This window comes from Electrona antarctica, assembly GCF_951216825.1.
Source record: "Electrona antarctica genome assembly, chromosome: 4".
Lineage (NCBI taxonomy): Eukaryota > Metazoa > Chordata > Actinopteri > Myctophiformes > Myctophidae > Electrona > Electrona antarctica.
In genome coordinates this window covers 48,237,456-48,255,999 of record NC_136809.1, presented here as the reverse complement: position 1 = coordinate 48,255,999, position 18,544 = coordinate 48,237,456, and the positions used below count along the sequence as shown (strand labels likewise).

The 18,544-nt window shown below is 40.7% G+C and overlaps 1 protein-coding gene across 1 annotated transcript; it reads left to right on the top strand.

Moving 5' to 3' along the window:
• Positions 1-1,330: 1,330 nt before the first annotated feature.
• On the top strand, positions 1,331-16,583 carry serhl (serine hydrolase like). The gene is made up of 24 exons (XM_079498463.1): positions 1,331-1,566; positions 3,079-3,222; positions 3,983-4,096; positions 4,445-4,486; positions 5,130-5,149; positions 5,272-5,346; positions 5,644-5,750; positions 5,868-5,947; positions 6,111-6,145; positions 6,321-6,397; positions 6,520-6,607; positions 7,197-7,328; positions 8,792-8,909; positions 11,856-11,993; positions 12,155-12,268; positions 13,005-13,046; positions 13,247-13,266; positions 13,373-13,447; positions 14,037-14,146; positions 14,233-14,312; positions 14,661-14,695; positions 14,796-14,872; positions 15,308-15,395; positions 15,829-16,583. The coding sequence occupies exons 1-24, from the start codon at positions 1,506-1,508 to the stop codon at positions 15,940-15,942; spliced, it is 1,986 nt and encodes a 661-aa protein (XP_079354589.1). The 5' UTR covers positions 1,331-1,505; the 3' UTR covers positions 15,943-16,583.
• Positions 16,584-18,544: the final 1,961 nt, after the last annotated feature.

Here is an 18,544-nt window from a genome sequence, read left to right as displayed (position 1 = left end):
CCCGCCCAAAATGGTTTAAGGTTATTGTAGCAGTCAATTTATATTGGGGGTCGGGAGGGGGCGGGGCGGGGGTCCCGAGACGTTGCCAAAGCATTTTCGGGGGTCCCCGGCCAAAAACGTTGAGAACCCCTGCTCTAGACCAGTGGTTCCCAAAGTGGGGTCCGGGGACCCCCATGGGGTCCTTCAGGGAGTTCCAGGGGGTCCCCAGCTAAATGATAGTTTGGAACCAAATGGACGTACCTTATGGGTCTGTAACTCTGAGAGTGTACAAATGGAACCAAATGGACCCTAACAGGTCCATTTGGTTCCATTTGTACACTCTCAGAGTTACATTAACATTGATTTTACAATATAAATTGGGGGTCCGAGAGATAGACATGCCATTAAATGGGGGTCCGTAGACTAATGCATGTTGAGTCATTTGACCATGACTCCAGGAGTAGGCCTACTGCACTGGGGTTGAGCAGCCTACTTTGTCCACCACCACAACCACTAGCTCTGCTCCAGAGAACTCGCCACCAGTCCAGAGCAGTGCGTGTGTGTGTGTTGTCTTGGGAGATAGGCAGCAGTGGAATCTTCATCTTGCAATGTTGTCCTCGGTCGTCTGACCTCTGTCTGCTTGGACTGAGGAGTGGCTTGGCGACCCCCAGTGTCCAAACTAGTTCTTTGCTTCGAGGCTTCTAAGTTCGACATACCAGTGGTGGAAAGTACCGGTAAGTACATTTACTCAAGTATACTGTACTTAAGTACAATTTTGAGGTATTTGTACTTCACTTCAGTATTTCCAATTTCCAATACTTTCACTTTTACTCCAGTACATTTATTTGAAAACTTTTGTTACTAGACTTTACTTTGTACTTGTAGATTTTGATTATTATAAAAAAATATATATATACATTACATACACTAAACACTTCAGCCCTATATAGCCCTACATTTGGGCCATTTGAAAACACAATACAGAGTAGGCTACTTTCTACTTCTCGTACTTAGTTTAAAGTAGATTTTTGATACCAATACTTTTGTACTTTTACATTCCGGTTGTTACTTTTACTTGTAACAGAGTATTTCTATATCGCAGTATTGATACTTTTACTCAAGTACAAAATATAAGTACTCTTTCCACCACTGCCTTTAGTGCCTCGTTTTTGTTTGAATTGATCCGGTCTAGACTTAGAGCCCGCCTACTGTACCACATCCGTATCCGTTGTAAACCAATACCGGATCAGCAACCGGCAAATGACAGTCCAAAGGTTGAAGCACGTGGTTTTGTGACACCCGGAAAACGAAAAGTTGACAATCTTCATGGTCTCAAAACACAAAGGTTAGCCGAGTTTATATGTCAACATATATGTCAACATAGGTCGTCGCGGTTTTCATTGTCCTTTGTTCGGATTTGTTTTGATTTAGTTCACACATATGATTTCACAATATCGACATTATTGATTGTAGGCTATTTTATGAAATAGTGCAGCTTTTAAGGAGCTGAAATATCTTCCAGAAGAATGATGCACACGTTGAAAGGCGTACGAAACCTCGTAACATCAACTTGTATGAAGCAAGCAGGTATTTCTCCCCCATTTGTTCTGTCTCCCAGAGTCCCATCCTCTCTCTTCCTCTCACAGTGATTGTTATTACTGTGCATGTATTACTACTGTTGTCTGTTATGACCATCTGGAAGGCTGCAGGAAAGAAGTGGCCATGTGGGAATGAAAGGGGACTGCATTTGTTGTGACAGGTGGTGACAGCTATAGATACAACTTCAATATTTGTTTTATTTGTTCTAGTCTCATCTCATACCAGTATGATATAGTAACAATGCTTTTGGTTTCGGTTTCCTCTATAGAGATTGTTATTGTTGTTTTTTCTGCTATATAGCAGTGGTTCCCAAAGTGGGGTCCGGGGACCCCCAGGGGTCCTTGAGGCAGTTCCAGGGGGCCCCCAGCTAAATGATAGTTTGGAACCAAATGGATCCTTATGGGTCTGTAACTCTGAGAACCATTTGTACACTCTCAGAGTTAAATTAACATTGATTTTACAATATAATTTGGGGGTCCCAGAGATAGGAATGCCATTAAATGGGGGTCCGTAGCCTGTTGCATATCAAACTGGGGGTCCTTGAAATTAAACGGGTTGAGAATCACTGCTAGAGCTGTAAAAACCTTCTCTTATGGGGGTCCCTGGCATATCTTTTCAAGTGGGGGTCTGTGGGCTAATTAGTGTCAATTTGGGGGTCCTTGACATGAAAACGTTTGGGAACCACTGCGATATAGAGACTATATAGCAGCAATAACAACAATACATAATTATTAATTAACAACAGTTAGGTCTACTATGGTGGTAAGAAATAGATAAGTATGTACTTTAATCATAGCACACTGAGGTACCTATCGTATGTCAACATTTTTATTTTTGTAAGTTAACGCCCTACTTCATCGCAGTGTCACACAAAAGTAGTGAAAATAGCATAACATCTAGCCTAAAACCTGACAACTCAAAGCTGACAACTCACATCTACAAGCTCACAATGCCTCGCGATGCAAGGGGTTGTGAGCTTGTAGATCGGCTATTTTAAAATAAGATGAATCGTTTTATACCAGTGGTTCCCAAAGTGGGGTCCGGGGACCCCTAGGGGTCCTTGAGGGAGTTCCAGGGGGTCCCTAGCTAAATGATACGTTTGGAACCAAATGGACCCTTATGTGTCTGTAACTCTGAGAGAGTACAAATGGAATTAAATTGACCATTTTGGGTCTGTAACTCTGAGAGTGTACAAATGGAACCAAATGGACCCGTTAGAGTTCAATTAACTGTGATTTTACAATATACATTGGGGTCCCATGCGGGGTCTGTACGCTTTTCCATTGTCATTGGTCCGGCATGCAGAAAACGATCGGATTAAGGTTGGCGAACATGCGTTAACTTAACGCATGTTCGCCAACCTTAATCCTGCGCTGCTCTGTGTTTACGGTTATGGTTGGGGTCCCTGGCAATTGAGTGTCATTTTGGGGGTCCTTGACATGAAAAAGTTAGGGAAACACTGTTTTAACCTGTACTTTAAGGATGCGTGTATCTGTCCAGTTTCAGATTTCATTATGCCAGTGCCTTGGGGAGAGATGAAAGGCAAGGTTTGGGGTCCTGACCACGGTCGTCCTGTGCTGTGCCTGCATGGTTGGGCTGACAACTGTGGCACATTCAACAACCTTATTCCCCTTCTGCCAAAAGGTCATTTAAAACGGGATATTTTATCTATTTAATGAATGTACTAGTAATTAATTATTTCAATTAATAATAGTTGTGATTTATAAGGGATAAAACAAAGTATACTGCATTGTATTGTACGTGTCTGGCTGTCTGGCTGGCTTGTGAAAATTGTGAAAATTCAATTTGTTCCACAGACAAATAGCTAGCCCTGAATGACCATGATAACAGGTCTGTAACTCTGAGAGTGTACAAATGGAACCAAATGGACCCGTAAGGGGGTCATTGCAAATAAAACATTTGAGAAACAGTATTACTAGTTGGACTCCTAATGTGCCATATAGTGTAAGTGTCATACATATTCTGAAGAATATGTAATTGACCAAATAAGAACATTACAATGGTGTGTAAAAAAGAAAATGTGAAATTTGCCGATGACAAGGCCAAGTTTTGTGAGCCACGGACACATTTGATCTTTATTACCATTAGGAGAGATAACAGGCAAATGTTGATCAAAATAACAATTCTTCTACATTCTCCAATTGTGTGTAGACGTCTTGTAAATTAAGTAATGCAGATTTGTAGCGTAAAATGAAACCAAATTGGTCCAGTTAAAGATCTATAAGGGTTCATTTGTCTCCATGATTTAGCTGGGGACCACCTGGAAGTTGAACCCCGCCAAGGACCACTGGTGGTCCCCGGACCACTGGTTGAAAACCACTGGTGTACGGACATATTGATGACCCCTGACCCTGTGTCTCTCTTTATCTTTCTGTGCGTACAGAGTATAGATATGTAGCAGTGGACCTGCCAGGTCATGGGCAGTCGTCCCATCGCCCTCCAGGGGTCTTCTATTCCTTTCCTGCATATTTAGCTGATGTGCGACGAGTCATTGAAGGTGTGTGATGAATTCAAGAACTACATGTTTTTGGCCCTGACGTTCAGTTCAAAGTGGAGCAGTACACTGTACGGTTCCCCCAATACAAACACTGGGTCGGTGACTCGGTCGGGACAATACTAGCCGATCTACAAGCTACAAAACTGCTACCTTGTGAGCATGTAGATCTGCTATTTTCACTAGTTAGGGGCAAACATCAAATCTCTCTTTTGGATCACGGGCTAAAACGTTTTGGAACCACTGACGTAGAGCATCTCACTCAGAATGTAACGTAAAACAATATCATTTATTAATTTGTGGCCAGAACCTTTGCTTTCAACAATGTTTCCTTTCTTCTTCTTTTTTTAGCACTGCAGTGGACAAGATTTACCATTATAGGACACAGCATGGGTGAGTCTCAGATTTATGTATTTTAAAGATCCCCCCCCCTAAAACATGATCATCAGGTACTATGATTATGCTAGGAGGAAGATTTGTACCGGAAGTGTTAACATTTTGTTTTTATGTGGCCACACGCACCAGTTCATTATGTATACCTGGTTTTCACCTTAGCACCACCCACCTGAACTTAAGCTGTGTCTTGTATGATAATGGGGGAGGGGTTAGGCCGGGTCACAAAAATGGTGTATTTTCGATTGGGCCTTTTGACTCAAAGGCTTTCAGCTTTCAGGAAGAAACCAAAAATACACAGGGAAGACATATTTGAATAATCTAACCACACCTTGGGGTCTATTAGAGTTAATTAATTAGAGCTATTAGAGCTAATATCTATTAGAGTTAACTCCATAGACGCAAAACAGAAAAAATACAAAAATCACGGCACTCCATCTTTAACCACTTGTATGCAGGTCCCCCAGGGGTCTATTCATGGTCCCCTCCTTTGCTATCAGCTATTTTCTCTCAATGTTTGTCTATTATGACATGCCCGCAGAATTGGGGGATGCTATAGGGTTGATGTGGTTAACTACAACATCAGAAAGATCAATGACCGTATTAGCACTTTGTTAATTCATTATATCATTTATCTTTATAGGTGGTAACATCGCTGGAATGGTAATTAGCATTGTTACATCAGCCTTGCTTGTTTAATCTAATTATCACACTAAAACAATGTACAAGCGTATAATTACCTGTGTTTTCTATTACGTTATGGTCCATTTTGTGTTGTTACACAGATCAGTGCATTATATCCTGAGATGGTGGATGCAGTTGTACTTTTGGACTCATACGGATTCTTACCAACAGAGACAGTACTGCAGCATTTAATTTACTTTCACAGTGAGATTGTAATAAATTGTATATAAAGTCAAATATTAAATTCTGATATGATATATCTAGATTCTGACAAAGTTAATGTCATGGTAAATAATTGTCAATAAGTGGTTTTGAAAGAATGCTTGATATTCTGTATTTTACTACATGAAAAATAGACTTAGCTTCAGTGGCAGATATAGTATTATTGTATTTTTATGAGGTTATATCTCTCTCTGCCTCTTCAAGCCACAGCACTTTGACAAGTTCCTCTGATTATTTCTCTTTACTTCTAGAAAGAATTGACCAAAGTAATGAAACAAGGAATGGACCAAATGATCACATTTGAAAAACAGCAAGAGAAGAAAGAGAAGGTCTACACTTATGAGAAGGCGGTTGAGAGGTATAGTACCATTTTGTGCATTGACAACTTGGTCTGGCTGGCATTAATGAATCATCTTGCTGTTTCATAGCATTGGTTAAGTGCATTACATGCATTTGTGTATTGGATTAATTTCAGGTTATTAGCTGCAAATCCAGCTCTCTCTGAACAGTCGGTGAACATCCTTCTAGAACGAGGCATCTCTCAAGTTGAAGGAGGTGTGGTGTTTTTACGCCAGTTTCTTTGCCTTTTGTGTTTTTTTACTTTTTTATTTATACAGCCCTGAGAGCATACACTACTAACTAAGTACAGTGATCTCATTTTCGTAGTTTTCCCCCTGTTCTGTTGTGTTGTTGGATTTAACATGATTTTCATTTGTAGGAGTTGTATTCAATCGAGATTTTCGAATCAATCTAGTAAGTAACTATTAAACCAGTACTGGTCTTCCTCGTTATTTTATAATGATGTTGTTCATGCTATGTTTTCAGTTCATGCTATGCAAGTGAGTGTGTGTGCACGCACGCACACACACACACACACACACACAAATTACATGTATTCCGTATATTTCATGTTTCTTAATGTTTTCAGAAAAACGTTGTACGTGTTAGCCTGGAACAGAGTCTGGAGATGCAATCACAGCTACAAGCACCATTTTTAGTCATTCTGTAAGACACTCCTCCCCTTTTTCTATGACATACTACACGATTTATCATACAGTACGCATAATCATTTCATACCAATTTATACCATGTCTAGGTGTGTTCACAATCTCTTAATGTGTCTTTAGAGCTGATGAAGGCTTTGAGAAACTATTTGCTGAAGGGGAGCAAAAGAAATACCTCTCAACACTGCTCCAGGGTTATAGGGAACGGAATGTGAGTACGATCCTGGAGTCATTATGTCAGCATGAGAACTTGTGAGAATCTCTGTGTGTCTTTATTATGTGTAAAGACACACATTATTATGTGTACGCCAACACATTATGCCTCATTCCTCCTCTAAGATTTTTCAAATACTGTGTACAGTACACCTTTACTAGTTTTAGTTTAGTTGTGTACTGTAGGGTATTTTTGAATCACGGTAAGGTGTTTGGTTTTGCATTGTAGACAGACTATGACATACAGTAGATGCTAGCTAACTAAGCAACCTGGACATCACAATGGCAGTACTAAATATGTATTGCTTTGATCCTCCACATTGACCTACATATTGGCACTTAACCCCACGTGACCAGACTTTCCACATCGGAGGAAAGCTTGGTCTGTCTAAATCGCTTTTATTGGGACTAATTGGCACTTAATCCAAATATGTGGCTCGAAGGAATATACTTAATCGACGACTATTGAGAGGTTCTACATGTTTCTCTTCTATTAGTGAATGGAAAAACTTTTGTCTGATTTACTTTTAGTTTTCTCAAGGAAAATGCCACTCTATTTATCACCTCTCTCTCTCTCTCTCTCTCAGGATACTGTGATAACAGTGCAAGGCGATCATCACATCCACCTAAATAGACCTGAATGTGTCGCCCCCTTCATCTCTGAGTTCCTCCTGTCACAGTCACACAGCTCTGCAAGAGACACCACTTTATCCAAGTTATAACATGTGCACACACACACACACACACACACACACACACACACACACTTCAACATGCATTTTACCAACTACCTCTCTAACACATACATCCACTTGACTCCTTGCCTCCTTTTGTGGAATCTTTGCTTTCATTCAGATAACATGAAGAGCTACTAGGTGGAGAGACCATATACATCACAGGTCGAGCCAATAGTCGAACCCAGGATGTTGTGGTTGTGTGGTCAGCCAGCACAGCCACCAGGGTGCTGTGCCACTACAAATCTACTACTTAATAATAAAAAAAAAATTAATTACATTTTAAGCACTGATTTTAGCTCATGTGAGATGTTTTAATAACAAAATGTGAAAAATCTTGAACCTTTGTATTTATGCTAGACTTCATACATGCTCAAGTGAGCAACTGTAATAAACCAGCTGTTTTTTTTGCATTCGCAAGAAGTGTTGTGATTGTTTGTGCACCTGTTCATTATTGTAAGTATTTACTGTAACACAATGCCAGGTAAACCAGAGAGATACCTTCAGACTTGGGGAACAATCTCTGGGTGCATTATGTGGGTGCTCTCTGCTCTGTGAAGTGTGAACAGAGATGGATAAGGTCAAATAAGAGAGAGGGGCAATCACAGAAGGAGCTGGGCAGAAAAATGAAGCTGCAATGTGAAATGGAATGAAATTGTGAGACGCACGTTTTTATAAATGAGATGGACTCATTCCCCATAAGCCTTACTCGGCTGAGCGGATCAGTGTGAAATGTGTTTTGGTCGGTAGTGTAAAACCTACTCACATTTTTTATCAATACTGCAATTTAGAAATACTCTGTTACAAGTAAAAGTCTGGAATTCAGAATGTACTTGAGTAAAAGAAAGTACAAAAGTATTGGTAAAATGTACTTAAAGTACCAAAAGTAGAAAGTAGTCATTATGCAGAATGTCCCATTTCACAAGTTTTCAAATAATCATTTGAAAATAGCAGATCACAGTAGATCACAATGTGTTGCATCTATTCTGGACACATTGTGATCGAGCTTGTGTAGGGCCAAAATGTATAGGACTGAAGTAGTTAATGTATGTTATGTAATAATAATCAAAATCTACAAAGTAAAGTTTTCAAATGTAGTGGAGTAAAAGTAAAAGATGTAGTGGAGTAGAAGTAAAACTATTGGAAATTGGAAATACTAAAGTAAAGTACAAATACCTCAATGTATCCTATAGTTACTTTACACCACTTCCACTTGTTTTGCTAAAAATAGGCTTTATCTTTGACTTGTTCAAAATAGAGTAAAACATCTGATCTGAGTGAGCATACAGACGCTGCGCATAAATGTAGTAGATCTGCCAAATCGGGTCGCGGTGGTTTATGGCAAGGAGGAGCAAAGGAGGTCACAGTCCACAGGGACTTCCAGTGAGTGACGTATATGAACATTCCTTCTTTAATCTTTACATTATTTTTGTTTATGCTGGCAGTAGTTCCCTCGGGAATCGGGTCCATCGTGTTTCTTTCTTGCACTGACTCAGGGTAATATGCAAACAACTCTGAAAGCTGCCAGACACATGGCGGCGACATCAACAACTGTGAAACAAGCAGGTATTTATTTCTCCGCTGCTCCACGACCCGGAGCTTATCGGCACCCTGTTGAATGAATCCCGCCGTCGTTGAGTTCACTTCTGTCTGTCACTGAGAGTGAACAAATGTTATTGTGGTCGTCATCACTCATCATTACTAGTGTCAACTAAGAAGCGATGGCTACTGTATGTTCAATTGTTCATGGAATGTATGAGGTTTGCCCTGAATGTTTAGTCACTCTACTCTAGCCTATCCACAGGCTTGGTTCAGAGTTCACTTCAGAGTCTTCAGACTAGCCCCGTATGGAACCTCTCCCTCCGCTCCATAAATCCATATGGGGCTAACATCATGATCAGTACTATTAATTGTCATCAAATGTAAGCTTAACGTAATAACGTGAGATACAGCCTGCCCTGGCTGTGGTTTCGGGGTAGAGGGAGTGTCTAAATATGTTTGTCATTCCAGGGGTCCCCAGCTAAATGATAGTTTGGATACAAATGGACCCATTAGGGTCCATTTGGTTCCACTTGCACACTCTCAGAGTTAAATTAACATTGATTTTACAAATTGGGGTCCCAGAGATAGAAATGCCATTAAATGGGAGGCCGTAGCGTAGACTAGCATGTCAAAGTGGGGGTCCTTGGTTGAATCACTGCTAGAGCTGTACAAATCTTCTCTTATGGGGGTCCCTGGCAGGCTGGCATATCTCTTCAAATGGGGGTCCGCGGGCAGAATTTGTGGGTCCTTGACATGAAAAAGTTTGGGAACCGGCGATGTAGGCCTACTGTATATTCAGGAGCTAAACCATTAGAGCTTTGTAAACTAACACACACTTTGAAATTGATTGGATTGATTTGAGAGCCAATGAAAAAGTGCAGGCCTAGTCTTCCTCATTTCTCCAAGGAGCTTTTCACATTGCAGATATTATTGTCTCCACCAGGCCGAAGGCATGGGGAGAGAGTATGTTTTGCACTCCGTCCGTGTGTGTGTGTGTGTGTGTGTCCGTCCGTCCGTCCGTCCGTTACCAGCTAATCTCCGGCACCGTTAACCCGGTCGATGCCAAACTTTGCACACACACTCCCTGGATGCCAACGATGAACCTCTGCCCCACATTTTCCAGAACGGCCTGTTATAGCGCCACCATGAGGCAGCTTTTCACATTTTGTCCCTAAAACTGCACCGATCTGCATGAAACGTTGCATGCACACTCCCTAGAGGCCAAGGACAAACCGTTGACCTGCATTTTCCGCATCTGCCTTTTATAGCGCCACCAGGAGGCCGACTTTTGTAAAACACATTTTTTGAGATTACTCCTCCAGATTCTGTCCAAGAATCTCACAAATCGTTACACAGTATCTCTATGGTCATGTGCTCAAGTTGGATCTGTCCGATATTTCATATTCCATCCTAATTGGCTATAATTGGCTTTCACAGTTTGCAAGATTGCCCCGTTTTGAACAAAAGCCTCAAATCATGAACGCAGCATGCAATTTACGTGAAATCTTTCACACATTTTCTTACTAGGCTGAGGAATATATCCCACCCTTTTCACATTGGCCTGTTATAGCGCCACCAACAGGTTGATTTTTGCAAAACACATTTTTGGAACAAAATGCCTCAAAAACATGTTTATATTAATCCTAAACATTTTGCCAAACATCTCACAGTCCTATCCTCCTGGTGGAGACCTGTGCCCAGAAGGGCACTTTTTCTAGTTTACTTTAGTTCTTGGTGGGAGAAAGAATGTGGTTGTCAATGATTTCAGGACAGTGAAAGATGTCCACCATGGTATAGCACAGCAGGGGTTCTCAACGTTTTTGGCTGGGGACCCCCGCCCTGCCCCTCTTCCCCACTGGCCCACCCCCAATACAAACTGACTGCAAAAAATAACCTTAATAGAGAAAATATATCATAAATGAATACTGAAATCAGATCTAATCATTAAGGAAAGTTTATGCATGTACTAGGCTATGTGTACTATGTAAACTCTTAATTTCCATTTCCCAGCCATTCAGTTGCAAAAAAAAAATAATAATAATAATAATTTGGGGACCCCCCCAAAATAATTTGGCGACCCACAGGTTGATAACCCCTGGTATAACACAATGATGTCAGCGTAGGCAAAACTTTAGCCAGCCAGCCAGCCAGAATCATAAGTATGAATGTCGAGTGTCACCAGATGTTTTTCATCTGCCATTCATACTTATTTATTATGATTCTGACTGTATTGGCATGCTTAGGATGAGCTCATATATGTCATAATAAACTAATAAGACATTATGGTTATGTGCCAACCAGTTTCCATTTATACCCCCTGTCCATAATCCATAATATCCATAATGTAGTGAATGAAGACATGCAGGAATGTAATGAATGTAGTGTGACGTCATGCACAGTTGAGATCTCCATCTCTAGTCCAGCTGCTGGGCAAACGGCAGATCAACATTATAAATAATGGATAATAGATCGAAACGTTGAATAATTAAGTAGCAATTTAAAAAAAAAAAGTGGAGCTGAGAACCAGTGTGCAGATTTTACATTACATTACAGTCATTTTTTTTTATGTCACAATTACCCTGACCTTTGATATTTGACCACCACATACTACTAAGTTCATCCTTGAGTCCAAGTGGACTGGACATTTGTGCCAAATGTCATGGATTTCCCTCAGTGCGTTCTTGACATAATGGCATCCATGATGTTGGGGCAGATATGAGGTCATCACACAGTGACCATGACCGCCTACTTGTAATCAGTTCATCCTTGTGCCCAAGTGGACAAGGTGTCATAAAGTGTCATAAAATTCCCTCAAGGTGTTCCTGAGATAGCGCATTCACAAGGCACAGACAACCTGGGAAAATAATGCCTCTGGCCATCGAGGCAGTAACTTTATTATTATTGGCCTATTACTTTTTGTGTGTCAGTTGTTGATGACCTGTATAGATTGTATAATTTGGTCAGTTTCAGAGTTCACTACGCCAGTGCCATGGGGAGAGATAAGAGGCAAGGTCTGGGGTCCTGACAGTGGCCGTCCTGTGCTATGCCTGCATGGCTGGGCTGACAACTGTGGCTCATTCAACACTCTCATTCCCCTCCTGCCGGAAGGTAATTTAGCATTTTAGTAAGTCGTCTGAATATCTCTTCTCTGTCCCTTTTGCTGTTATATTACATTCAAGAAGTGGAATTAAATAAAGAGGTAAAAAAGTAAGCTATTGCCTAACTATAATGTTTTCTGCCCCGATGTTGTCTCCTGTGTGTGCATACAGAGCATAGATACGTAGCAGTGGACTTGTCAGGTCACGGTAAATCATCCCATCGTCCTCCTGGAGCTTTGTACTCCCTTCCTGCATATGTGGCTGATGTACGGCGAGTCGTTGATGGTGTGTCAATTATGCATGTTTTGAGTAAATGATCATATATCATCTCAGCTCTCTGTGAAGTCTTGCCAAGCTGAACCCATAGCCATAGCTGTGTGTGTGTGTGTGCGTGCGTGCGTGCGTGCGTGCGTGCGTGCGTGCGTGCGTGCGTGCGTGCGTGCGTGCGAGAATGAGAGAACGCACGTCCACAATGGCCAGTCCAGTTCTGACCTCAGCAGCTCTTGATTATTTGTGTTTCATTTGAAACTTTATACCAGACTAATTAACAATTTACTTTCTTCCGTTATCCTACTGACATTACCGTCTAATACAAAACTTCTAACTGGAAAGTTCAGAGATTTTCATTTGTGTGCGGGTCTGTGTGTGTGTGACTGTTCTAATCTCACAAACCATTGAACTGATCAGCGCCAAATTTCTTGTGCATGCCAGCACATTTTTTTAAACTTTTTATAATGGAAGTCAATGCAGGTCAGACTGGGCTGAAACGTTTCCCCAATGTGGTCACGACTGATGACGTCCTCCAAGTGCACTGCTTTGGTTCTCAAAGTGGGGTCTGGGGACCCCCAGGGGTCCTTCAGGGCGTCCCCAGCTAAATTGTTGATAGTTATATAGGAACCTTTACGTATCTGGAACTATACGTGAAATGGAAGGGTCCATCTGGTGCCATTATGAGTTCCAGAGTTATGGGGGTCCATGGTCTAAACTCTAAACTGTGTGTGTGTGTGCGCGACATTCACAGGTCTCAATTGGACCAGGTTTTCCATGATAGGACATAGTATGGGTGAGTGACTGATTTATCTTTTCAGTAACGTGTGTGTTATATGATAATAAAAACATGAAATCTAATGATATATTACACAAAGTTACACAACATTTGGTTTTTGAAGCTTCGATTAATCAAAAGTGTTTAATGTTTTTTTCCCCTTATTTTTGTGGGCACAAATATTAGCATTTTAATGTATTTATTATGTTTTGTTACAGGTGGTGACATAGCTGGAATGGTAATTTATGCTGTTAATCTACATCAATGCATTGAACAGAGAGAATTGTCTTTGTATTATGTTTTCATGTTGCATTATGATACGGTCCATTTTGTGTCTTCCTCAGTTCAGTGCTCTGTATCCTGACATGGTGGATGAGCTCATACTACTGGACTGCTATGGATTCTTGCCTACAGATCCGGTACAGAACAGTTTCCACACCAGTTTATATGACATGTATTGTACCTTTCACAATAAACCCTAACCCTAACCCAGATTGTGATATAGCACCTCAACTATCCCAAAGAACCAATGAAGAACCAGATTGTTTTGTGTGTATCTGACCCTTGGAAACAATTCATTTGACCATTCAGGGTTTGAATACAAATATGTAATTAAAGTTACGGCTCTGGACAAAATGATCAGAATACTTGTATTTTATGTATAATGTCAATTCATTATGTTTATGCTAATAAACATATAGATGTTTATTGTTTGTACTATGAAGGTCAAAGTTGTTTGACTGTTCAATTTTCTTCCAGAAGATTTCAAAGTGTGACAATAGGGATGGCCAGGGCTACATATGCCTCATTCTGTACTTTCACAAAATGAGGCATTTGTTGTACATTTTTGCATAGTTTTGCAAGCCACAGAATAAATAATCAAAATCTTAATAGAACATGTTAAGAGCTGCAACATCTTTGCCGTAACATGTATAGGAGATTGTCTGATAATTCCTTATTCCCTCCACTACTATGATATGATAAAATTGTTTGTCTTGTAACCTGTAGAAAGAATTTCCCCAAGTGATGAGAAAAGGAATAGAAGAGATGATGCAGCTTGAAAAAAAGAAAGAAGAGATGAAGGGGAGGGTTTACACTTATGAGAAGGCATTGGAGAGGTAAAGTATCATCGTGGTTGAACTATTTCAGTTTTAAATGACTGACTTATAGTAACTTGTTGAAGAAAGTATTTAATTTCTTTCAGGATAATGGCAGCAAACCCAGCTCTCTCAGACCGGTCTGCACGCATCCTGTTAGAGCGGGGCCTCTGTCAAGTTGAAGGAGGTTCATTTTTTTTCTATGTTTTTGATTCTTGTCTGTTGTTGCTGATCTCAGTGCTCCCTAAAGAACAAACGAACAATATAAAAAAGTACATACTTAATCCATTTAGGCCTGACCTCAAAATTTAAAAAAAATCTTCTAAATCCTCCAGTTTTCTGAAATAAATATTTTCACGATTTTTCAAAAATAGCAGACCTACAAGCTCGTAGCGCGCCACTCGGTGGCGCGCTATGAGCTTGTAGATCTGCTATTTTTCAATAGCTAAATTATAACATCATGTTTAAAACACCAAAAGGCGTTCCCACCCAAAATGGGTTAAAGTATACTCATTAAATGTGGTTTATTTCACAGGTGTCGTATTCTCCCGAGACTTACTTGTCAATTCTGTAAGTCACTGTTCAAAGAATCTCTTACTCCAAAAGTTCTTCATATTCTGTCAGCAGGTTATGTAACGGATGCATGTTTTACTTTCTTCTTTTCTTTCAGAAAAATATTGTACGCATCAGTATGGAACAAAGTCTGGAGATGCAGTCAAAGATAAAAGCCCGGATTCTAGTCATTCTGTAAGATATTCCATGCCTTGGATGATCATTTACACATCTGCACCATAGATAGATACTGTACATATTTACAGTAGCCTACTTACAGGGTAAAGCCATGTGGCTAGCATTACTACTAGTCTCTTGTCATAACTGTTTGCAATTTGCAATGCCTTTTATTACAATTTAAAATCTCAAACAATACAGACAAATACAACATGAATAATGTGGCTAATAAAAATACAAAGTACTCATCAACAATGTAAGAAACTCCACTATGGCTAAGAATCTAATGAGAAGAATTTCTTTCTGCCGTTTTGTTTTTCCTGTTATTAGCACCGCCTCTGCTAACCAATACTGTTTTGTAGCATAATATGCTTATATGCTTATTATGCTACAATATCATCATTGTACTGATCGTCATATTTAGAGTTGTTCCAAATCTCTTTGACTTTCCAGTGCAGACGAAGGCTTCAACAGAATATTTAGTGAGCCAGATCAAAGGAAATTTTCCTCAGAACTACTCCAGTGCTTTAGGAATCGGAATGTGAGTATGCAATTTGTCTAAACTACATGGCACTCGCAGTGCAAGTAAGATGAAATGGTCTGTGTGTGTGTGTGTGTGTGTGCGTGCGTGCGTGCGTGCGCGTATGTGCGTGCGTGCGTTCGTTTGCTTCCTTAAAAAAAAGAAAATTGCTTACTTATACATTGTAAACAGATTACTTCATAGATGCTAGCTAAGCAAAATTAGCCCCATAAGGCTCAACAGCATAGACAGCAAAAATATGTACAGCTCTAAACTGCGTCAGTGACCTACCTGCAGTATATGGCACTGGCTCAATGCAGCTGTACTGTAGTAAATGCTTCTATTTATACTGTTTCTCACACCAGCTATTAGCTGAAATACATTCAAACTGAAACTCCTATTACAGGTTCAGTCTACCGACCCCCTTCTCTCTTTCTTTCTCCCCCTCTCTCAGGACTCTGTAATGACGGTACATGGCGATCATCACATCCACCTGAACAGGCCTGAATGTGTTGCCCCCTTCATTTCTGAATTCCTGCAGAAAGTCCCTTCACAGGCACCCCTTTGAGAGGACACGCAGACAGACTATACCAACACACTTGTTCACATTACAAGCACACAAATTTCTATTTTGTTCACGTTCTAGATCTGATAATACATATAGTATCTGATCTGTGGCCATGTGACTGCTGAGAGAACTGCCAGGGACACACTTCGGGGGTGCGAGGGACAGCAGCAACAACAATGGAAGTCAATGAACAGTGACAGTAGAGACTGACTCATACAGTAAATACCGTATGAGGTTTTAAATCTCCACAAGGAGATTCATACATTCACGCCCTGTCCGTCTGTCCGTAGTTGATTTCCCCGCTGACTCGGAATCTTGTTTGTGTAAAACCAGAAATTGCTAACTCATGTCTTATGCAACATGTCTTGTGAAGTAGGTTTATTCTTATTTGCGTTCTACTGAGAAGAGATAAAATAATTTTCATTTCGAATTTTCGCTCAATTTCTTTTTTTTAAACGCCTTATGGGCCAGTTTGATAGGAGAAGAGATAAGTTTATGTCAACATCCTGTCAGATTAGAGGCTGACATGTGAGCTGTCAATGCTCGATAGACCACTTGTGTGCCAAACTGTCTGTTTTGTTAATTGACAGGTGCTATAAAGGGATGTGGCTGAAACCAGGAAGGAACTTGTGGTGTTCTCACTGACCTAAAATAAAGGGTTGTTTCAGGGGTCTAGTCATTCTGGTCACTGGTGTTGTGTATATGAGTCACTTTCAATCATTATTAGTATTACATACATTATATAGACTGGCTATTTTTCTTTTTTTTGTGGGGCGGCTGGGGCTCAGGAAGTAGAGCAGGTCGTCCAATGATCCCTGGGTCGGCGGTTCGAATCCCGGCTCCTCCTGTCCACATGTCGAAGTGTCCTTGGGCAAGACACTGAACCCCACATTGCCTCCAATGAGTTGGTCGGTGTGAGCTTGCCACCATTGGTGTGTGAATGTGGGAAGTGAGGACGCTGGCGTCGACTGTTCGCCGCTTCACCTCCCAATGTATGAATGAATGAACCATTGTAAAGCGCTTTGAGCACTTGGAAAAGCGCTATAAAAATGCAATTCATTATTATTATTATTATTACAGTTGAAAAAAATACCAATTCACTAAAGTTGATAATGTGTAAGTGGCCTCTCTTGGAAAATAACAAGGAGAACATCTTGGAATTGTAGTTTTTATGAGATTATCCACAGGGATACGATTGGCTCTTCACTCCTGTGAGCTTGTAGACCTGGCTATTTCTTTCTAGAATATAGTGATGCTAGGGTTGAACGAAGTGGTTTAGTCTTCAGTCTAGTCTGTGGAATGGCCAGTCAAGCCCTCACAGAGCATCTGTGTTCAACTTCAAAAGGTACTGCCCTGAATACACTTTAAAAGCTAAGTGACGAGAACATTGCAGTAATGTGTTCCACTTAGAAGTCTGCAAAGTAAATGCGAGCACACATCAAAAACCTTTACCGGCTGCCAGATTGCTGCCCAGAAATATATAATTTTGGAAAGTTGAAGACTGGAGAACAGACCTAGCCTGACACTCATTCTGAATTATTCAGGGCTGGAGCCATGCTAGAACAGAACATAATTTGTCCAAACTAAGCTTCTTATCAAAGATGACATCAAGATTGTGAAGGGACAGCTGAGAGGTAAATCCTAACAGCCAAAGAAGTTTTTTCTTTTGGTAGAAATTCTAGATTCAATTCAGGTGCTTTTTTTCCGTTTAATGATATACAAAAATTAATGATTTGTTTTTTTCTGGTTTTAACTCTGCATGCAGTCCTTGTCTTGGAAACTGTGAGATAAAATACATTATTTTACTGATGGGAGTTACCCCATAAAACGTTGCAGCTGTAAGGAAAGTTGATGTGAGAGAGGCACTTCTCACAAACAACATGTCCCCCCTCTCTCAATGTCATAAACCGTGTGATGGCCTCCGTGTTAAATGGGGTGGAATTGATTTTACGCAGCAAGGCAGCAAGCATCCAGAGACATCTGAAGGGCTTGCCCTCCCTAGTCCCCCCCCCCCCCCCCCAAAAAAAGATAATAGTTATATAAGTTTCCCTCCCTCTCTCTCTCCCATCAGCAGGGATGTTTCCATAGCAACCCCCACCCCCTCCTCTGAACGTCAGAAGCGAGCGCTGGATGATGAACCCGCATGCAGCTCGAGTCTCGTTACTGCCTTCTGAGATCGAGCACCTGTGATTTGACCATCTCTGAGCAACAGTCAGCGGCAGCAGGACAGCGCCACAGCCTGGAATTGGTCTCTAATTATTGATTGAAGCCCCTGCTACTCCTTTTATTAGGTAAGATTAACCACATCTAGGGACCAGCCGAACCACTACCGACACAGGTATACACATTACATATATACGCGCACACATTTGCTGTTTGTAGCATGACTAATCTGCTAATATGCATATTGTAAAATGGTATATTTCAAAGAGTATAGATTCTCCGCACATGGAATCAATTGGCACAATGTAAAAAAAAAAAGAAAGAAGAGAAGAATATATATAAAATCAAATCCTTCGCATTGTTTGAGTAAAGGTTCAATACAATCAATGCCATATGAATATATAGTTGAGATAATGTGACATTGTGATACAACAGTGCC

Excerpts from the sequence above, each read along its gene's own strand:
- serhl (XM_079498463.1), top strand. The coding sequence starts at position 1,506 with ATGATGCACACGTTGAAAGGCGTACGAAACCTCGTAACATCAACTTGT. Across the intron at positions 13,267-13,372 it reads GTGGTGACATAGCTGGAATG|TTCAGTGCTCTGTATCCTGA; the intron begins GTAATTTATGCT and ends TGTCTTCCTCAG. Across the intron at positions 14,147-14,232 it reads TATGAGAAGGCATTGGAGAG|GATAATGGCAGCAAACCCAG; the intron begins GTAAAGTATCAT and ends AATTTCTTTCAG.